Source organism: Cetorhinus maximus, chromosome 18 (assembly GCF_964194155.1).
Source record: "Cetorhinus maximus chromosome 18, sCetMax3.hap1.1, whole genome shotgun sequence".
NCBI lineage: Eukaryota > Metazoa > Chordata > Chondrichthyes > Lamniformes > Cetorhinidae > Cetorhinus > Cetorhinus maximus.
Genome location: NC_135896.1, coordinates 90,524,354 through 90,547,409, shown reverse-complemented (window position 1 = coordinate 90,547,409; position 23,056 = coordinate 90,524,354). Strand labels below are relative to the sequence as shown.

The 23,056-nt window shown below is 46.3% G+C and overlaps 1 protein-coding gene across 5 annotated transcripts in view; it reads left to right on the top strand.

The window, feature by feature from the left end:
- smoc1 (SPARC related modular calcium binding 1) overlaps window positions 1-23,056 on the top strand; it is a 270,261-nt gene that overhangs the window by 43,663 nt on the left and 203,542 nt on the right. For 3 of the 5 annotated variants that reach the window (XM_078563170.1, XM_078563168.1, XM_078563173.1), the window contains exon 6: window positions 17,012-17,101. In XM_078563170.1, the coding sequence (XP_078419296.1) occupies window positions 17,012-17,101 (90 nt within the window). The remainder of the gene's footprint in view (window positions 1-17,011; window positions 17,102-23,056) is intronic. The other 2 variants (XM_078563172.1, XM_078563171.1) reach the window with 1 other exon arrangement.

The window sequence follows — 23,056 nt, the reverse complement described above, 5'->3', positions numbered from 1 at the left end:
TGCAGTGGCGCAGTACTTTGAGAGGAACGGGATGTGAGCTTGTGCCCACTCTTCTGCACCCTGCTGGGTTTCTAATCTTGGCAGCGCCACTTGGGTAAAGTACTGAACGAGGGCTGAATGACTGTGGTCAGGGAGGGTGAGCCAATTGAAGGGAATGCTCCCACACATGGCCTGGTAGCTGGCTTCAGGCTGGCAAAGGTTTGCATCCTTTTGGCTGCAGATGGTACATGGCAGGAGACTACTGTGTGGAACAAGAGAAGGGGAAGGAAATTGCCAACACCAGGTATAATGGCAAACGGAGGGGGCATAATGACAACTCCTCATTGTTCTCAGTCTGCAGTGATCAAAGGGGTAGGGCCTTGATGGAGCTGCCACGTGGACAGTTTCCTTTGTTGAGGTCAAAGCTTTTTTCCATCCTTTTCTTTTAAAACAAACAGATCTTCCTGAGTCAGTGTTGGTATCTGCCCCTCCTGTTTCTTCAGCAGACACACTCTTGTCTTAAGACTCCCTGAAGTTTGTAGTCGGGCCCAGAAGTAGCTTGTCTGGCAGCCTGTATTTCCCGGCCACCATTCTCTCTTCAGATGGCATGGCTGAGGTTTGATCTGTGCCCCATCGTGATGCTGCACCCGCCTCAATGCCATTCTTTAAACCTGTCGGGGTTTCTACTCTGCTAACCAGTACTCCCTATTAGAAGCACACGTGGATGTCAGGTGAGCACGCCTGCTGTATAGTCTCAGCTGAATAGCTTGCCAGCGTGCATTGGATAACCTCACGTAGGAAAGAGGTTGAGGAACTGGCAGCTGAGAGAGCCTCTGACATGTCAACAGAAGGCCAGTGCTGTAGAATTCCAGTCTCTTTCCCAGTGGAATTCCACAGGCCCTGAGTAATGTTACGTTAAGTGATAGTACTAACATTTACTGATGTGAGAAAAAATCTGTTTCAGAGACTGCAAGAGGTATTTATGTGAAAATGGTCAAGTTGTACAGGTTATCAATTTTATTCCTGCATGCACCGATTAACTCCATCATCCAGCAGTAGAATAATGACAGAGGTAAACATCATGCTGTCAATCGTACAGATAACATTGTGATTGCAGGATACAGTGCACGTTACCGTCAAAATTGCCAGCCATAATAACAGTACCTGACCCAATGGCCAAAAGGATTAAGAACTTAACTTCCATTTTGAAATCCAGAGGCTGGCCTTCAGCGTTAGTGCGGCTAAGATCAGGTGAATCTTTGTTTCTCTCATTTGGCTATTATGGGATTCGTGTGACAGTCAGGGGTGTAATATGTGGGAAATGAGTACACCCTGGCACCTCCCATACCTGCACATGATTCAGTTGAGAATTTATGATAAGAAAACTTATCCCAACTGTAGTTTTCCCAGACATTCTCAGCTTTCTGACTGGAGGAAGACCATCAATGGTCAGTGGTCAGAGGGTGGAGAAAGACAAGAAAAGCACAACGAGATGTTTATTGGTATTGCAACATGAGGGTGAGCACTTCCTGCACATGGTCAGTTGCAGTCTCAGTGTCAGTTGCGTCAACAGGCAGCATTAAAACAAACGAGTTGGCTTGACACAGACTAACAATTAAGTTCAAATTACCCATTTTTAGGTCTGTGCAGTCCTTAGCCCATTGGAAGTTCTTGTATCTAGTACACCTTTCATTTATCAAAACATGCTTCTGACAATTCAATAAATGTTTAAGATATATAATCAGGAAATTTTAGCAAATGAGGATTCTCAACTTCCAATGTGGAGAATTGATTGTAATATTTAGTTTAAGGACTTTTTGTTGGTAAAAATCAATAAAAAATATTTTGACTAAAACAGTTAAGAAGGTATTCATTACCCATCATGGGACTTGAAACAATAACACTGAGATTTAAAGCCCCTTTATATACCAATTGAGCTATCTAGGCAATATTGATGCTTCTTGCATAAAGCCTTAACATGCTGGATCTAGCTTGAGCAGAACATTAACCTTTATTTCTATGTCAATCAGTGGGACGTGCTGCAAGCATTTAAAATCAGTGATGTGCAAACTCTAAATATCTTAAACAAGACCCAAATGCCTGCCGCCAGCCGGAAAGGCGTCAGGAGCCGATATACCCACGCAGGCAGCTGCAGTGTGAGCCCAGTGCGCAACTGTTCCTGGTGCCTTTCCGGTCTGTGGCAGGAGTTGCAGTGTTTCAAAGAATCGAAGGGCGCTGCCTCATCAGTGGTTTCTGGCAGAGAATTGCACATCCTAGTCACTCCTCTCCCTCATTTTCTTTTCCCTACCTCCCCACCAGCTCTTTTAGTGATTACCTTAAATTTCTACCTTCTCATTCCAGTCAAGGCTTCATTGAGGTTGGTGGAAGCAGGTGAACTAAACTGTTGTAGCTCCAGTGGTTCTATTGATGCCTTTGCCCCTTTCAGATTGCTGTTGGGCCGCTTAAGTTTCCACAGACAGTTGATGAGAATTGTCCACTTAGAATCTTACAGCGCAGAATAAGGCCATTCAGCCCATCGTGCTTCTGCCGGCCCTTTGAAAGGGCTGCCCAGTTTGTTGCCCTCCTCTGCTCTTTCCCCCTAGCCCTGCAATCGTTTTCCTCTCCAAGTGTATATAAAATGTCCTTTCAAAAGTTACTTCTGATGCTGCTACACCTCCCCCCCACCATGACCCTTTAAAGGGTACTTTTACCATGGTTGGCCCCTTTAAAGAGCAACCCTGGCATTGTGAACGTCTGTTTATAATCTCCATATGCTCCTAAAGTAGCATCTAATTTGAGAAGAGGAAGCATGGGGGTGGGGAGAAAAAAACAGGCAGTAGCAAGTGTGCCTTTTCACTAATGCAGAAAATCTTTGGGAATCCAAGACATTTTTCTCCCTCCAATTTACTGCCAGGTTTTCAAACGTTTGTTTGTTGATAATCTCCACATGTAATCTCCCAAAGCACCAAGGCAAAAAATGCCAAAGAGAAAGGTACGTAGCAGAGAAGCTTTCTTTCGATTCCCCCCCTCCAGAAGACAGACCAGCTCACGGGGATGTGGGCTGTTGATGCGCCTTGCCCAATTAATCTAATTTAACCTTTCATGGGATGTGGGCATCACCAGCAAGGCCAACGTTTGAAACTCATCCCTAATTGCCCGAGAACTGAGTGGCTTGCTCGGCCATTTCAGAGGGCAGTTAAGAATCAGCGGCGTTGCTGTGGATTGGGACTGAGCTGTGGGCCCGCAGAGGGATGGCAGATTTCCTTCCCTACAGGGGCAATAGTGAACCAGTTGGGCTTTTATGACAATCAGTGATGGTTTCATGGTCACCATTACTGAGACTGGCTTCAAACTCCAGATTTTTAAAAAAGTAATCAAATTTAAACTGCACCAGCTACTGTGGGGGTGGGGGGGGTGGAGAGAGGTGGATTTGAACCCACATCCCCAGAGGATTTAACCTGGAGCACTAGGTCTGGTGACATTACCACTACACCACCATGTCCCCATTCACTATTTGTTCACTAATGAGGCTCTGTTATGAGGTGCCCTGAGCTATTCGGGCATTGAGGGGCCTGATGCTGTCCTGATTGCTGGGTAGCAATCAACACCGGGTTGCTTTTTTCCCTCCTCTTTACTACCCAGTCTGATAGTGAAGCTCACTGCAGCTGTTTTGGCCGGCATTGGCAATGTTTCCTTTTCTCAAGTCTTGGCTGACTTGATAGAGAGAAATTGGTTCCACAGGCGGTCGTGTTGGTAACCAGAGGGCACAAATTCAAGATAACTCATAAAGGAACCAGAGGGGGCGATGAGGAGACATTTTGTCCCGCAGCAAGTTGTTCTGGAATGCTCTGACTGAAAGGGCGGTGGAAGCAGATTCAATCGTAACTTTCAAAAGGCGATTGGATAAATACTTGAAAAGGAAAACTTCGCAATATCGTGCGAAAAGAGCAAATTGGAGAGTTCTTTCAAAGAATCAGCAGAGGCACAGTGGGCTGAATGGCTTCCTCTGTGCCGCATCTTCACCTCAAGGTGTATAGAGAGCAGTGCGGTATGATCCTTCAGGCTGGCAATTATTTGCACTTTCCAAACTCTGCTCACAAATCCACCGTGTGCAACCCCATCTAGCAGGCTTTTCAGTGGAGCTGTGGTTTGTTGTGATGCGTTTTTACCTCCTCAACCACTCTCTCTTCCCGTTGAACCATCTCTCTTTGAACCTCATAGCTCATTCCCAAGCCGGCTGCTGCCCAGTGCCCTGCTGTTTTGGAGAACGTGGGATTATTTGGACCGTGGGCTTCCCTTCGAATCTCAGGCTTACCCCCCACCGCCCCCCACAGTGGCAGGACATAACTGGAAATGTGGCGAGGAACAAGCTGAGGTTTTTCTTCACCCGTGTTGGCGTTCGATGCCCCTCTGGCCACTGGCACTAGGTCCACAACTGCACTGCTACCCCTCTTCCCCCCCGCCAACACATCTGCACCCATCCCCCCTCAAGAGCAGGAAAAGGGAAGACGATTGGCAGGCATCCCCTGGACATGGAGCTCAACAAACCTCTGGCTGGTAGCCAACTACTGAAAGGTTTAGCTTGCAGCCAGCAATACCTCAGTCTCATCCAGCCAGGCAAAGCATAATTGGTGTTTTCTTTTCATGTCAAGTTTTATCAGTGATTCTTCTGATGGTACTGATTTTTGTAATGAAACTCTTAATCATTATTTTTAACCTCACTCATGCACTGATTTATCTCTTTACAGTTTGATAAGGAAAAGCACTGAGTCTATTGATTGTACTGCTCATTTGCGGTTTTGGAAGGTAGTGTTTAGAAGTGGACGAGAAATGGGTTTTTTTGGTTTACACTTGTTTAAAGTAGGTGTTGGGTTGGATTAAGTGCAACAAACTGAATGAATGAGAAACAGCAGGACATAAAGTACAAAGATTCAACTTGATTTCAAAAACACAATGCTATCCTTGATGAATGGCTGAATGAATGTTATATTGTTCTCTCAGTTTTGAGGAAATATGTTGTCTATTCTCTAACCCTAAGGTTCCTCCCCATCCTGAGTCACATGTGTCATTCCCAGTTGCTTTGGCAGGCAGGCTTGTTGTATCTCTATATTCTTCCCTTGCAGTGGAAGGATGAGGCTGGACAATTAACAGTGTGATAGGCCGCCATTTGATCGGTCTTTACATTGGCTGCCATCCAGCCAACAGGATGGTTTCTCCTATAACGGTGGGAGTGTTTTTGGGCATCCGTAAACCATACAATCCTGAAGCGCACCCCGGCAGGCTGGTGACTGTAGTCTATTTGCCGGTTTGTTGTACATTTTATGGCCTGAATTTTCCCGTCGGCGATTTGGGGGCGGGGCCCGCTCATCGACAGGAAAATGATGTGGGATGATGTCAGGAGGAACCCTCGACATCATCCCAGTCCATTTAAATATTGAGGAAGGTGGGCGGACAGCGAAATTAGCTGGCCACCCGCCAACCTATCAGTGGCCAATTAAGGCCATTGACAGGATAATTAAGGTAGTTAAAGGCCCTGCCTGCCCAACCTTAAGGCTGGTGGGCAGGCCAGGAGCCCCAGCGGGCAATAGGGAAAACATAAAACCTCATCCTCTGGCAGGATGAAGTTTCATATCTGCTTTAAAAATGTTTAATAAATTTTATGTGATATTTATTAACATGTCCCATCTCGTGTGACACTGTCACATGAGGGGGACATGTTAATAATTTTTTTATTTTTCTATTTTTTAAGTTTGTAAAACTTTCACTGATCTTCCTGAGACAGCACTTAGTTTCAGGGAGCAGTGTGCAAAAGAGAGCACATGCGCGAAAGAGCACACTTTGACAGATGGGGTATCCCTCCCCCCCCGCACAGGAAGCGCATAGCGCTTCCTGTCAGGCAGGCTGCTGGGCAGGCCTTAATTGGCCCGCCCACTTAAAATGGCGGCGGGGCCCGCTTTGGTGGCGGAGTTCGGCTGCCCGCCTGCCGCCGAGCCAGTGGGACCCGCCTGCCAACCTGGGGCAAAATTCTGCCCTATATATCTGGGAACAAGCAGAGATTACATTATTTCTAATTCTACAACAGGTTTGTTTACACATGTTCACAGCTTGGGCTTCTCAGATCTTTCTGGAAGCTTCTGTTTACTTTAGCTTTGACGCTACCGTGCTTAAACAACCAGTGAACACCGGTCAGTCAACAGATTAATATAATCAAACACAGATCAATTAAACCATTGAACACTACAGTGACCTGTTGGGAAGTACATGACAGATAGTTAATCTCCAATTTTCTTTCTCTGTAAAAAAATGACTTAGTTCTAACTGCTTGATGAAATTAATGTGGGACATTACTGTTGTAATCCTGTGCCACACTTCAATATGCCATCACTGCTCCTTCTTTGCATCAGCAATTCACACCATCTTTTTTTGAATAAAATACATCCAAATCCTTTCTGCATTACACCCTTCTGCAAATGAGTTCCTGATGGAAGCAATCAACATTGGCAGTGGCGGTGGGGGTGGGGGTCAAACATTGATGAATGGACTCTCCCTGAGGGAAAATCAACCATTTGGGATGGAAGGGTGGTGTGGGACATTCACAAGTCTGCAAATAACCAGGGGAAACTAGAATAGTACATGAGGAAGAAAGGTACAGAGGGTTGAGTTGATAGGACACCAGCATAGAACCGATGGACCCAATGGCCTGTTTCCATGTTATATGTAACAAGGGGAGAGTGTAACCTCCAATTGAATGACATTTAGCGGGTGTCAACAAGATGGTTACAAACCGGTAATGTCCAGTCTGAAATTTAATAGAGAAATAAATATAAATGCTGGAAATAGCTTCCATTTTTTTTTAAGCATTTCTTTGTACACTTTTTTCCCCTTTTGGGGAATAATGGATAGGAGATTCCCAGGCTCATTAGCAGCTTGTTGAACTGTATTACAAACACTCCTTCCATACCCAGCAAGCCCTGGTATAGGACTTGAACCCAGAGCTTCTAGGCAAGGACATTACCACTACGCCATGAGACCTGCTAATACTGCTAGTGGGCCAGCAAGTATCTGAGGATGGGGAAAATAAATCCCCCGGTTGACCGATATTGGATCAGGATGAAAGGAGCAGAACGTGCACTGACTTCTGCACCTTCCCTCATACAAACCTCACTAGGATTGTAACAGTTTCAGAATTTGACCATTTTATGAAGGAAACAGACCCTTCAATTCAGTGTTGCTGTCACATGCTGCAAAATAGTTACGCACCACAGAAGCAGGCCATTTGGCCCATCATGCCTTTGCAGTTAATTAGTCCCATTCCCCTGCTCTATCCCCATAGTCTTGCATATTGTCCTTTTCAAGTACTTCTTCAGACCCGCTTTGAAAATGACTATTGAATTTGCTTCCACCACCCTTTCAGGCACTGCATTCCAGATCTCAACAATTTGCTGCATAAAAACTATTCTCCTCATCACGCCTCTGACAACTATCTTAAATCTGGTTAACAACCCCTCTGCCAGCGGAGACAGTTTCTCCTCACTTGCTCTTATCAAAACCTCATCATATAAGAGACTATCTTGTCTTGGCTGTGGTAATCCTGCACTCGTATTGCAGCCATAGATGGTAAGAGGCAGGGCACTGGCAAGGTTAAGATGGTTTGTTTGAGCAGTATTACACATGGTATTACACATCGCCACAGAAGCAATGCAGAGAGGGGGCTCTTTGTTCTGTCTTCAGAATAAACGCATTGTGCACCTCAGACAATTAACTCTGCTATTGACTGTCGCCTTTTAAAGCTGCTGCGATTTCCCCCCCCTCCCTCTCTCTCTTGTGCGCTTTTCAAAACACTAACACACGGAGCTCTGAAAAGTCAGCAATAATAGGGGTGAAGATCAACATTGTTCACGTTTAAACATTTTTTTCTGCTCCTAACAGTGAATTTGTCAATCAGATCTGAAAGGCAGAAAGGGGCTTTGAATTTTGATCATTGGGAGCTGGAGTGCCTCCCAGCTGCATGCGTAGGATGTGGGATGGAGAAAACGCCAGTCACAATCACATAGCCTACATTGGGATTTGGGTTTTGTGGGGGGTGGTAGTGAGAGCTATCATCTTTGAGACAGTGCTGCTTTATCTGACTGCACCTGCAGCATGGAAGGAGGGCAGGATTGTTTTTTTTTTCTCTTCTTCACTTCTTTCCTGAATTAATTGGCCCTCAGAGCTCCGACTGTAACTGGATGGAAATAAGTACTTTAGCAAGTGAGATTTGGCAGCGAGAATCATGTTTACTGAACAAGCTCCTTTCTCTGGAATAACACATCGAGCCCACATCGTTGGAAGTACTTCTCGCTGACTTTCCAATGCTCATTAGGGCCCACCGCCTCAGCCCAACGTCGGATTTGTTTATTTCGTCGTTCCGAGGCCATTCGTTTAACATAGTCTAAATTTACACCTGATCTTATTTCAAAATATATGGTTTAATTTCCTCCCCCGTACACCCACTCCCCATCCCAATGCAGGCTCCAACAGGGGTCCTTGGACAGTGATGCATGGAGGGAAGATCCGGCTGCTTTTCTTCTCTTATCCTGGGATCCGGGGCAGAACTTATAGGACAGAATTTTCTGCCTGTCGGGCGGGCAGGCCCGACCCAATCTCCGGTGGGTGGGGAGCTGATCCCCGCCAGTGAATCGGGCCACAACGCCATTTTACGTGGGCAGGCCAATTAAGGCCCGCCCAGCGTGACGCCCGGAGGGAAGCGCTATGCGCTCCCTGTGCAGGCGGGGTGGGGGATTCCCCAAAATCGAGAGTCCGCTCTTTCACGTATGCGCATGAAAGAGCGCACATCTTCCTGAGGCTAAGTGCTGCCTCAGGGAGATCGCTTCCACTTTGAACAATATTAAAAATAGAAAGAAAAAAATTCCCTAACATGTCCCCCTCATGTGACAATGTCACATGAGATGGGACATGTTCATAATTTACAGATTAACTTTATTAAAATTTTTAACATCCTATGATTTCATGTTTTCTCTATTTGCCGCCAGGGCTCCTGGCCTGCCCGCCAACCTTAAGGTTGGACGGGCAGGTCCTTTAATTGTTTCAATGATCCTGCCAATGGCCTCAATTGGCCATTGACAGGTCGGCGCGCGCACAGCTGATTTTGCTGTACTCCCGCCTTCCTGAAAATTTAAATGGGGCGGGGTGACGTTGGGGGTTCCGCCTGACGTCATCTCGCGTCATTTTACGTGTTGGCGAGCAGGCCCCGCCCCCTGTTCGCCGACGGCAAAATTCTGCCCATAGTGTCCGGCTGCCACCCTGGACAGGATCATTTCTGGGTCATGTCTAACACTGCCATTGCTAACGCGAATCACATATACCATTTCCTGGGGCTGAATGTGGCGTCTTGTTGATAAAGAACATAGAGGATCGATAGGAAGCCATGTGGAGACTGGCGTGACAGCTTAATACAGAACACCATGTACAGAAGATTTTTTTTTAAAAAAGGAAGAGGAATTCCTGAATTCTGCACAGTATTCTCTTATGTCTTCTAAATATAGCTCACAAGCAAAGCTTTTTCACAAATTGAAAGCCAATTGAAACAGATTTGGTAAGAATTCCCCAGGAATAATGTAAGCCCTCTTCTTTACAAGAAATAAGTGCCAAGTTACTTTCTGTGTTGGTATCTTGTTTGCTTGCCTGTTATGAGCATCTAGCATGACATCTGGTAGCCTTCATAAGGAGCCAAAGGTACACTCGCATTCCATCAGTGCCCATGTTTTATGCAGGCTGCAGCTGTGTAGTACAGTATTTTTCTGATGAACTATATTTTTAAAGTTGGCAATTCTCACTTCTTCAGATGTAAATATAGATGATGAACCATTGTTCAGCTGCTGTATCCATCACACAACACAACTGAAACAATATCACTAGAACGTAAAATCTAACAGGCCTGCAAGTACTTGATTTAACAAAACACACAGGGTAAGCTGATGTTCAAGTGGCGGGTGTCGAGTTATTGCTTATTGAGACATGACAATTTGGGAGTCACTTTGACTGAGTGCAATATGGTAAAAGTGGTGGTAGTCGGCAGGTCAGTTTTACATTCTTCCATTGACTTCATTGGAAATAAACACTCACACACAGGCATAGCCTCCCCTTTCTCTGTGGATAACCCACCCTGCATGTTGATTTCAGTTAGGCTTAACAGAATTAGTAAAATTACAGTGGGGCTGTTTTGTAGATTGTTTTTCAAACACTGCTCTCCAAACGTCTGTGCTCTCATTTTTGATTGGGGTCAACCTGCAGTCACTGGTGTGTCAGCACTCATCCATCTGCCTGGTGGGAAGTGCCAAGCCAAGCTGATAATCCCTGACATGACTGATCGCCCAAGCACCACACTGTTAACCGTGCTCCTTTATCATTTAGCGGAGCGCAGTGAGTTCTGTCTCTTTGTCTCCTCACCTTACAGGAGCTGATGAGGAACAGGAATCTTTAAGTGAAGTTGTTGCTCTTCAGGAGTTGAGGCAGTTGGAGGGTTGAAACCCAGAAGGTGGTGCACTGAGGGCTGAGGTAGTAGCTCCAGCTTTAACCCCAGTCATGTGCAAGGATCACCCTCATGAATGGTCCAACACAGATGTGGTTGGGATTTTCCCTACTCGGTGAGTCTCACATGTGCTGCCAGCCAGTTCTCCAGCTGAGGCTAGAACATTCCCCTTCTAGTTACAGGACGAAAAGGTTAAATTTACTTTGGAAGCCTCAGGTCCTGCAGTTTGAAAAGAGCAATTTCCTTTCCTTTAAGAATGCCGGGCATGCCTTTTTGGAAAATTTCCTTCTTTTCTCTCACTAAATATGGAGAGGAGAGACAACAGTATCGCAACTCTTGCAAAACCTACATTGAACAGGCCCAGAATCTTACAAAGCAGCAGGTCCGCTGAGACTCATAGGTGAAGGGAAAGTAGGTCATAAATAGTCCCTCTGGTCAAACAGAAGAGCTCTGGATTCTCACCTTTTGTTCAAATTAGCTTTTGCCCTCCCCTCAGTTATGGCCCTGCACTGGAAGCCTTATGGTTGCAGAATCCCAGAAGGAAAAAAACAGTTTGGACCAGTAATCTTATTTCCCAGTTTCACTGGTGTTCCATTTTAAGATACGCAAGACCAGTTCAGACCAGTATCCTTATTTCCCAGATTTTACTGTTTTTTTACTTCTGGGATGTTTCACTGCTGGGCACAAGGGAATGCCAACTGGGCCTGCACCATCTCAGAACCAAAGTATTGAGCACACCGGTTGAGAATGTCTGCAAATGGCAGGCGTAAATGTGGTTACAATTAATTCCTGGGGCCAAGGCTCATTAAAATGCAGAGTGGGGCCCTGGTAGCCTTTGTGCCTCATAGTGCAAGCCCGCCAATGTGGGGGAGCAAAATAAAGTGGCACCAAGAGGAGGAGGAGCCAACATTAAAAAGGGGTAGAAAAGCCCCAAAAAATTCTTCCAGATGGCTCCAGATAAGCTGACGCCTCTTTGTGACCAGGTACAGAGGCAGAGGAGAGGGAGAAGCAGACACACTTCACAGCTTCACATATTTTATATATTTGGCCTCCAATTCTCTCCCCATCTCTCCTAAGGGACTGATTCCAGAGATGCCAGCAGGCCCTGATACTTAGTAAGAGAGACGTTCCTTGTAAATGAGCCTTCGCAGCGATGTCAACAACCTGTTCAACCATGGCAACTATTAGAGCCCAAACTGGTGCTCGCCCAACATCGACACATGTGCCGCTTCCGGCAAGTGCTTCTGAACAGTGACCAGGGCTAGAAAGCTTGACCAATTTCTCTTTACCCTCTTTTAACCCAGGGTGGCCAGTTTGAGCAACCCTCTCACTGGTTGAGACCAATGTGTGACCATTACCATTAACGCCACATGTGTTTAGACCAAGGTGCTTAATTGTGCTTTGGGTTTCCAATCCTCCAGGATTGGCCTGGAATCTTCAGGAATTGAAGATCAATTGCCAGGACACTGCTGTGCGCAACCCTGGAGAAAGATAACTGGGACAGTAAATGAGATCGTTTATTTTCGTCATTTTCCTTGAACATTTCTCCTTACCAGATGTAAAAATATTGAAAATGGGGAGAAAAAGGCTGGTTGGCCATCGTCCAATTGGGTAATGAGTCTGTTTGCTTTCTGATTGGCGTAGGGAGGCAGTGCGTCACAAGGATGGGTGTGTTGGCCGACTAATGGCTGGAGTGTGGGGGCAAGTCATGTGATGAAACCTCCAGGAATACGTACAATCACAATTGAAAACCCTAATTGTGCTTTGAGATCTCTGATTGCTATCTTGAAGTACAGGCAAGGCTTGTGCTCATGTACATTGAGCTGCTGACCCGTATTTATTTGACATCCCGTGAATGTTGTAGAAAAAAAGGACCGGTGAAACGCTAAACAAAAGTTACTGCTTGCTCAACCTTGCACAATTGGGTGCGTACGACTTGTGTTTTTAACCTATTAAGTGCTACGTTTCTCTTAGCAGCTTGCCAACCAACAGCATGTCTCTTAAGATCTGGAAACACAGCCGTGCAAAAAAAAAAAGTATGATTCTAAATTTTAAAATAGAAATAGCATTAAGTGAAAATTGAGAGGCTCTCCTTGTTTGATGCAGCCTCAGTTTAAGCCAGTAATGAACCCCAACTTCCTAATTCCTTTTGTTTTCTTTGAATTTGGACATAAACAGGCACAATTATTTATTTCATATGGAAAAGGTTTTTGGAGTGCCTCTGGAGGATTTTTATACGTTTTAAGTTGCCTGTGCTCTCTGATTTGTGCAAGGAGATTTCTGACTTTCTGCTTTCTGTTTGTCCGTGAATCTGCTTCTCTTTAGCTCACAGACATGCTGTTAACACAAATCATCACTGGACCCAGTGCGAATGATGTGTTGTTAATGGCTGCCAGCATGTTTAGATGAGTCGTCCAGTTTCCTGATATGTATTCCCTTGCAGCCTGAACTCCTCCGTCTTGCTAATGTTGCTGGTTTCTAGCATAACTTGTTTGCAGTTACACTCCAGAAGTGGGTCATCACTATCAAGGCAACCAAGGACACTTAATTCAGTCAGGGGTACCCCTCGATTTAAAACAAACTCGCTCTCATATCCCCGTAACACTAAAGACTTCAGATCACATATTGGTTGGAATTCGAAACGTTTTTTTTTTGGCTGCTGCTGGGCATTTTAGACAAAATGCACCCAAATTTCTGTTGTCTGGAAATTCCTTTATGAAAAATCGCAATGCAGTGGATGATCCTGGTTACAAAAACACAACTTTGTAATCACCTTCGATAACCCGATTGTTTGACTAACTATTTTTCAGGGGAAAAAAAAGATGTTCTCCTACTCTCTCAAGCCCCTGCCGGTCATATTGCTGGTGGACAACGTACTGCTTGACCTTTGCGTAACTCGAGGTGTTCAAAAACAAAGGGGCCGGTGGGGGGGGGGGGGGGAGTTGGTGGTGGGGGGGGGGTGCCTGGTGGGGTTCAGCCGCAACTTCAGATGACCCCCACCCCCAAATCCTGCTCCGTTGCTTTATACCTGATACCTGGGCTGAAATCATGTTCCGTTGCTGTGAAAGATCCTGGGGGCAACTTTACATCCCATGTCAATGTAGCTGGTGGTTTGTACACTCCCACTTCCTCCTGCCCCAGGATGGGCACCCCAGGCACCAACATCATGCCCGCGTAGCCATGATAAATGCCATTTTCTATCCTCAGGATGATGTGAGTTTTCGATCCCTCCCCAGCAATTGCCAAGTCAACTCTGCAGTAAATTTACCTCCAACTACACAAGTTGCATATTCCTTCCAAGGCCTCAGACCTTACCACAGTACAGTTGTCGGCAAATCGACAAGCCTTTGGACCGCCACAGACCCGATTAAGACTAATCAGTTTAACAAAATAAAACAGTGCAGTGTAGGCGTTTCTTTACAATCATTAATTTCATAAGTAGTTCACTTAGTGGGCTCCCACTGCTCACCAACATAAGTTGACACTTCTTAATATTTTTCGAGAGGAGGATGAGAGCGTGTAGCAGAGGTGAAATTTTACATATAAAATAATGAATATTAGCAGGTTGGAATCAGTGAATTTGGAGGTGGGAATTGTCCGCGTTGTGTGCTCGTATCACTCTTGTGTTGTAAGTGACTCGTTGGGAATGCCCCTTGACACCCCGGAGCCATGAATATGGTGAGAGTGGTAATGGCGGACTTGCCTGATGGGTGAGGCACCAATCACACAGCTGGCGATCAACATATTGGGGAAGGGGCCGGATCTGAAAAGGATGTGAAAAACCGGCTGTGCAGGTTAAATCAAGGAGCATTGAGAAACAAAATCACTGCGGCAAAACCCATGATAGTGAAGCGACCGACTGTTTCACGTCCCTGCTAATTTACATCTATCTCACTGAGGTCAGTGAAAGCGGGGAGAATTGGAATGGGCCGCCCATTCACTATCACTGCACAAAGTCAGAATCTATCACACTGAGTCCTCCGTGAAGTGATATTTACATTTCATGCTGTTTTTATTCTTTCATGGGATGTGGGCATCGCTGGCAAGGCCAGCATTTGTTGCCCATCCCTAACTTATTTATTTATTCTTTTTTAAAATGTTTTAAACTGTACAACATTTTTCCCCCTCAGATTTCTCGCTCCATGTTCTCCCCTGACCCTCTAAGCCCAGTACTATAGCCGTAGGACGGTGATCTTCCAGTTCACAGTCACATGGCCGTTCTTATGAGCGCCATTTGTAAACTAGCACAGCTGACCCTGACCTCGCTTTTGCTCAACAATCCACACATGGACACTCTTCCTAATAGTGTTCTTTTTAATACTTTTCATAGGATGTGGGCTTCGCTGGCTAGGCCAGCAATTATTGCCCATCCCTAATTGCCCTTGAGAAGGTGAGCCATCTTCTTGAGCCGCTGCAGTCCGTGTGGCGTAGGAACACCCACCGTGCTGTTAGGAAAGGAGTTCCAGGATTTTGATCCAGCGACAGTGAAGGAACGGCGATATAGTAACAAGCCAGGATGGTGTTTGTCTTGGAGGGGAACTTGCAGGTGGTGGTGTTTCCTATGCATCTGTTGCCTTTGTCCTTCTAGGTCCAGGGTGGGGAACCCCTACAGCCTGGGGGCTGGATCCAGCCCATTGCTCAACTTCATTCAGCCTGCAGCAAGATTTCTAAACATGTAAACCTATGACAGTAACGCCTTCAAAATAGCATTTATCATCATCGTTACGAATTGGCTTTGGATGAAAGCATCAGCTAAATTACTATAATAATATTTAACAATATAATATTCAAGTTCAGCCATGCATTAAAAGAGTGGGTGAGTTGAATGTCCCTGTATTCTCTCTAAAAAAAAACTAAATTAAGTTGATTTTTATATGTATGTGGCCCGCGACTGATTTTGTCTGTGTGACTGACTCGTGATAAGACAAAGGTTCCCCACCCTTGTTTGGGGTAGAGGCCGTGGGTTTGGTAGGTGCTGTCTAAGGACCCTTGGTGAGTTGCTGCAGTGGATCTTGTAGATGGTACACACTGCTGCTACTGTGTGTCGGTGATGGAGGGAGTGAATGTTTGTGGATGGGGTGCCAATCAAGCGGGCTGCTTTGTCCTGGATGGTGTCGAGCTTCTTGAGTGTTGTTGGATCTGCACTCATCCAGACAGGTGGAGAGTATTCCATCGCACTCCTGACTTGTGCCTTGTAGATGGTGGACAGGCTTTTGCTGTTACTGGTTATGGGAGTAGGGTCACCACCTCTGGTTAGACGCTTTCCTGGAGGATTTATCAAATGACCTCCCACCTCCAAATGCCTTGGCTGGATAAACAGCCTTTTCTTCCCACTATCTCCAGTACTTTTATCACCAATAAACTAACGTGCTGGAAGGGAGTGAGGAAAACGTGGATTTAATGGTCCTATGACTTTTCCCCTTAATTGCTCGCAGCAGTTTCCAAGAGATCATGGAACTCCCTCTCTAACAGCACTGCGGGCGTACCTACACCACAGGGACTGCAGCGGTTCAAGAAGGCAGCTCACCACCACCTTTTCAATGGAACATTAGAGATGGGCAATAAATGCTGGACTAGCCAGCGACACACACATCCCATGAACGAAATTTTTAAAAATTCCTGGTGACTCCGGGGTAATCTTGGACCATTGGCAACCCTATGTGGATGACTTCTCCCTCGCACTGCCTCAGGATACCGAGGCTCCTAGGGTTGACCCAACTGTGATTAACATAGTCAGCAGAGACAAGACTCGCACCATGTACAGGTAGAGCCCTTACCATGTGGGAGCTCAGCATCAGGATTAACTATTGTGTGGTACACTATCGCTGCAGTACCCTTACCCGCTAAGTTGGTAAGTAAACCATTGTGGCTAACTTATACCTAAGGGTGTCCTCGCTGTTTAAATCCACCCTAACGACGAGAGCAAACGCATTGCACCAGGACCCCAAAGCATTTCAACAACTGGCAAAATATGTCAGAAGCAGAGAGTAAGGCCATTGGCAAACACAATGAAAAATGCACTTTCTCCTCCAAATTCCTTCAGATGAACATGGGTTAAAGCAAATATTCAGAGCTATTTTTGTGGGCAGTCCAACAGTTTCTTTTCTGGGTCATAGTTACGAGGTGTTGAAAGGTAGTTAGTTCCTTCAAATGCTAATGCGCCCTAAAAGTGGCAATCTCGTATATTTTTCCATTAGTTTTGGCTCCTGATTAGAATGACATAGTGAGGTGCTGTCCTCATCAATTTTTAATCTCTGTCCTGGGTAATGCATGTCCTGTGTATGTCTCTGTGTATGGACGGTCATGAGGTAATGGGAGTGAATGTGTTCCTTTGTACTGCATGTCTTTCCTCAGGCGACCCTCTGTCCTGAACTCTCTGTGCGCTGCGAGCTGGCCTTCTTACCTTTCTTTCTGTTTTGTTCATCAAGTGGCCGGGCCATGTGCAAATCCCATCATTCAATAGTGCTGGAGAGTAGATAGTATTTACCTCAATAATGGTAGTTTCTTTTCAATTCTTTCTAACGCTGAACTCAGAAGACGTATCGAAGCCGACGCCAACCGCTGAGACGCAGCCGGTGTTTGACGGAGACGGTGAGTCCATTTCAGACCATCTTTTTTTCTAACCTAGTCGTCTTGTTTTTGAAGTGCGGGGTTTGGTGGGGCGCGGGAGGGAATATGATGACCTCTGTTTATTTTTCCGGCAATTATTTGATCTGCAGGTCGGGGAGGAGCTGCTAAAAGAAAAATCGGTTCGGTTTAACTGCTTGTGTCACATTGACAGAGATGTGCGGTGTTTGAGAAGCCAGTGCGTTAACCATATACTTAAAGGTCTTTGTGTTGATAATAAGGCTGACAGTAGCTCAAGCGAGTACAATATCACTGTAAAGCTTCCGCCAAACAATAATGTAAGAGCAAAATACTGCAGATGCTGGAAATCTGAAATAAAAACGGAACATGCTGGAAATACTCAGCAGGTCTGGCAGCGTCTGTGGAGAGAGAAACAGAGCTAACGTTTCAGGTTTGTCCTGTTTCTCTCTCCACCAATGCTGCCAGACCTGCTGAGCATTCCCAGCATCTTCTGTCGTTATTTCTTCAAACAATGCCGGACTGAGTGAGAGTTACACTTTTGAAGCCTTGTGTAATACGAGTACGAATAGACACCCTGCGAAGATAAGGGCCCTCAGTTTCACTAAAATAAAAGCAAAATACGGTGGATACTAGAAATCTGAAGCAAATACCGAAAATGCTGGAAAAATTCAGCAGGTCTGGCAGCGTCTGTGGAGAGGGAAACAGTTAACGTTTTGAGTTTGTATGGCCCTTCCTCAGAGCCAAGTTTCACCTCAGTTTCACCCTCTGCTGACCCAAGAAGAGAGAAGAAAGGCACTACCCTAAATTATAAGCAAAAACAAAAATACCTGGAAAAACGCAGCAGGTCTGACAGCATCTGCGGAGAGGAACACAGTCAACGTTTCGAGTCCATATGACTCTTCTGAAGAAACGTTAACTGCGTTCCTCTCCGCAGATGCTGTCAGACCTGCTGAGTTTTTCCAGGTATTTTTGTTTTTGTTTTGGATTTCCAGCATCTGCAGTTTTTTGCTTTTCCCCTAAATTATAAGATTGATTTGGAATTTAACGTAACTCAGGATGGTACTGGTTCTTGATGAGCTAAAAAAAAAAGCTAATAGAACAAAGACAGTGCTCCTTTGGAATATAGGTGAATAAATAGGGATCGGTCCCAGGTTTGTTAAATAATGGGGGACAGCAGTGAAGTGGGTGAAAGGAGCAATGATCGTAAGCAAAAGAAATTCTATGTGCAACATCATTTCAAGAATAACTACTTTCTCCTGAGAGACTCTTAACCAGTGTGAAAAACCACCATCTAATACCGTACAGTGAGGCGTGGACTCGGCTGCAGTGGGCAGGGGGTAATAGTGCCATCCTACTCTCTGGTGCCAGGGCTGGATTGATTAGTTGGTCTGGGAACCCCATGTACTTTATGGGCAGAATTTTACGTTCGGCGTGCGGGTGCGCGCCCGACACACCCGAGCGCACCATGACGCGTGATGACGTCGGGCGTGTGTCTGAGGATATGGGGAGACCATTTAGGACTGAGATGAGGAGAAATTTCTTCACCCAGGAGAGTGGTGAGCCTGTGGAATTCGCTACCACAGAAAGTAGTTGAGGCTAAAACATTGTATGTTTTCAAGAAGCAGTTAGATATAGCTCTTGGAGCGAAAGGAAATGGGGAGAAAGCGGGAGCAGGCTATTGAGTTGGATGATCAGCCATGATCATAATGAATGGCGGAGCAGGCTCGAAGGGCCGAATGGCCTACTCCTGCTCCTAGTTTCTATGTGTCCCGACGTCATCGTGCACTGGCACGATATTTCGTTCGGCGGGTGTGTGCCGGAGTTGGCTGCGCCCCCGCTGACAATTAAAAGGCCCATTAAGGCCATTAACAAGCCAATTAAAATCAAATTTACGCAGCCCGTCCAACCTTATGGTTGACGGGCGGGCAAAAAGGCCAAGTGGCCTTTACATTTTTTTAGGAAACCTCCATCCACGTGCAAACTGCGAGCTAGGCCCGGCTCTCCCCCCACCCCCGCTCCCCCCCGCCCGCACAGGTAGCGCTGAGCACTGTCGCTCGAGACCCATGCAGGGCGGGCCTTAATTGGCCCACCCATGTGAAATCGCGGTGCGGAGCTGATCGCGGGCGGCAGTCAGCTTCCCGACTGCCCCCTCCCGCTCCCGCCGAGGGAAATATTCTGCCCGAGATGAATCTGAGTGGGTTGTGTACCTGGGTTGAATGTATTTTCCTCATTCCCGTCCCCTCGCCGAAGGGATGGTTTCTTTCGCACCTAAGTTTCAAAAGTAAATGGGGTGAGTCCAACTCACATAAATGAACAATTAACACGGCAATAATTTTCAAAATGTGGACAAGTCTAGGACATGGCGATATATTGTGCGATTAGTGACTTTCAGGCATGGAAGCTTCGTGTCCTGTTTTTATGTAGGTGCTCTCCTGTTTTATGTTAAAGGGGTTAACACCACGGCAAAGCAGGGCAGGGAGGAGTATTGTACTACCGCACATTGCATTCATAGCTGAACTTCACTAGTTGGAAAATATACACAGTGTAAAGTACTTGTCTTTAGGATTGGGCAGAGGAGATGGGGAGCAAAATGGAGGGGAGTAAAATTAAATGAAAGCTGCTCATTTGGAGAATTATATGCTTGGAGTGCTCGACCATCTTCCCCTCCCTCCTGGCCCTGACACTATCTGGGAGTAGTGTGGCCTCATTAGTGCCTGCCCATTTCATTTTGCAGTGCTGCAACCAAACCCATAAATCACGGCGGTAGAAGGTAATCTTCCTAATTCTACCGTAACCAGTGGAGATGTGATTTTCATATTGAGTTCAGGACCTAATGTTCAGCCAGCCCACGCCACTGTTGACCTGTGGCTTTCCACTCTGCTGGCGATAGTGGAGCCATCAGAAATTGCTTCTCAACATTCCCAATCCCAAATCCTTCACACTCCCCCCCTCCCACCTCCTGCTTTCCCCGTACCACCTTCCCACTCTCATATTCACCTCGTTTGCTGGATCTTTGGTGAAATAAAACCTCGAGACCGGGAACTTAGCATCAAAGTTTCATTTCGCAGCAGGCTAAACAAACAATTGGGCATTCACTTTGGGAATCGATGTGATGCCTCAGTATTTCTCTGTACTGTACACTGGCTCATGGGGAGGTCTGTACAAATCAATAGTCTGTCGGTAGGAACAAAAATAAAGCAGCTGTGGGTTTTTAAATATAGGTCAAGAAGGCATAATAATAACTTTACTGAAGTCAAAATCTTGCTGCGCTATGTGTGTATGAGTGGGGTTCTGTTAGTGCAGGATAAAACTTCCAATTTAAGGGGAAGCCTCCCAGCTGGGGCCCCTGTAGCAACCAGCCTAGCAACCAAAAAGAATTATGGTTAGCGCTGTGCCTCAGAATCCATGGCATCCACAAGGTCCCAGGGCTGGAGCATTGGTGAAATTCATCAGTGACACCCGAGGATGGCTGGTAAACACGCTTGGATTCGCTGGAAGCATTTCACTAGCTCCCCCCTCGCACCAAGCACTCCCGCTGTCCCTGGAAGAGAGGCCGTGGTCCTAATTCTAAAGATCTCGCTGGGGATTTCCGCTGGTTTTTCTTGTGCTGGGGCCGGAGCGGTTGCCGAGGGTTTGTTTCGGGGTGGGTTCTGCCAGCATGATTTGGGCATCTGGCTTTTGAGGTCAACGGAATGAACCTCCGTGGAGTTCACTAGTAATCAAAGGGAGCCATGTCGCCATTGCTTCAGTGAGACAATTTTGTTGTTACCTATTCAAAGAGAAGCTGGGAGCACAGCCCCACAGGCAGGCAGCACTCAGGTGGCCATTATTCAGGTGCAAGCAATGATGGCCTGTATTTACAGTCTATTCGACTGCAAGAGGCATCACAGCCAAGCTTTTTTCAGAGCTTTATCAGCTGCACAGAGACCTTTGGACAGAATGGGCAATAGAGCTGTGGCACCATTGACCCCAATTGGGCTACTGGTTTGGCGGAATATTTATGTGCTGATCTGGTAAGCAATAAGGGATGCCCCACAATTGGCACTATTTCCATAGATGCATTGCATGTGCTAGACATAAGAGCATGCTTTAGCGTCGACACGCTGCATCAGATATGTCCACTTGGAACAAATTTCCTAAAGCCAGCCAGCCTCCTGGAGGAGGCGCTGAGTGCCCAGGGAGGGAATGGGTGTGTGACTCAGCAGGTACCTTTCTCAGAACGGGTTGGCCTATTCTACGTGTTTCAGGGCTCATCAATTCCAAATTCCCACGAAGAAAGTGAGAGGAAGAGGTTTGGAGAATGCCGCAGGAGGTTGTAGGGAGTGTGGGACGTTTTGCCACTGGGAGTGGCTGAGGTAGAGATCATTCCGCTTTTAAGTGAAAGCAGGGCATTGGCGAGAGAGCAGAGCGTAGGGGTTAGTTTTGAATTCCTTCAGCAGGCTGCCAGTGCAGACATGAGGGCTGAATGGCCTCCCTCTGTGCTGTGAACTTCCGTGATTGCAAAATTGAGATAGATAGAAAGTTGTGTTCTGTCATATTAATAAAAACCAATAAAGATCGTTTAAATAAGCACCTGATTCTTAAAGCAGTGGAACAGAATTCCAGCATGATTGAGTGATATAGTTGGAGAAGGGCAGTTTCTACTGAATATTGCACCTGCTTTCAGGTACCTCTGGATCTCTTCTATGTAATGATTTTTAAGATTCCTTTATAAATGGAAATACATACATTACAGTTTCCAAGTCTACTGCAGTATAAATATAGTACTGGCCCAGAGGTCCCGAGCATTTACAGCGACACAAGTTCATGTGAAGCAGGAGGCCCTAGGGTTTGACTCAGCTCTCTCAGCTGATCTCTGCCATGGTGCCAGTCAAAATACTGGCATTGACCTCACCATCTCTGGGTTCGAATGAGGGAAAATTCAACCCAATGTTCCCTGCTCCTGATTGTCCTCCAGTGACCCTAGTTGGAAAGTGTGTGTGTGCGTGTGTGTTTGTGTGCGTGAGTATTATCGATGTGTAATACATGTGTGGTGCCCGCATACCATGTGTGCGTTTATGGTCTCTGCATGGTGTGTTTGTGTGGGTGCATATGGCGCATGTGTGGTACGCCTGTTATGCATGTGTGTGGTGCTCATTGTGTGTATGTGTGAGTACATGTATGTGTGGTGCATGTGTGTGATGCATGTGTCTGCATATGTGCGATATACATGCGGTGGATGTTTGTGTGTGTATAAATGTGTCAGGCACCTGCGTGGTGTGCGTGTATGTGTGTGTGCGTGTACGTGCGCATGCGTGTGTGTGTGTATGTGTGTGTGCGCATGTGTGTGTACGCCTATGCGTGCATGTGTGTGTGCATGTGTATGCGTGTGCACGTGTGTGTATGTGTGTGCATGCTTGTGTGCATGCATTTGCGTGCGTGTGTGAGTGTGTGTGTGTGTATGTGCGTGCGTGTGTGTGTGTGTGGGTGTGTGTATGTGTGTGCGTGCGTGTGTGTGTGTGCATGCATGTGTGTGTGGGCGTGCGTGCATGCGTGCGAGTGTGTGGTGCAGGTTTGTGCTGTGGCTGTGTGAACATTGGGTGAGGAATGATGCCTTAGTGATTGAGCAGCCTACTGATACTGACTGAAGCATGGTCAACCGGAAGAGATGCTGGAGGAGTGTATGGCCTGCAGAATTGTACCCCAGGAGCCAGTGTCTTCAGAGGGGAAGGGGGAAAGCTACAAGAAAGGGAAAAACGGCCGTCAATATTTTTGAAATCAAGCCCAATTGTTGGCAGCGGGAGCTGGTACCACATGCCTGACCATCCACCCATGATACAGGGATGCTCAGGTCTGTGTAGGAGTAGCTTTGTTTCCTAGACTCAGCTTCTTTCTGATCTCCCAATAAGTGTTTTTGTTTCAAATTCCCTCTGAATAATTTACTTTCTCTCTCCATGGGAAAGCTGTGGAGGCATCCAG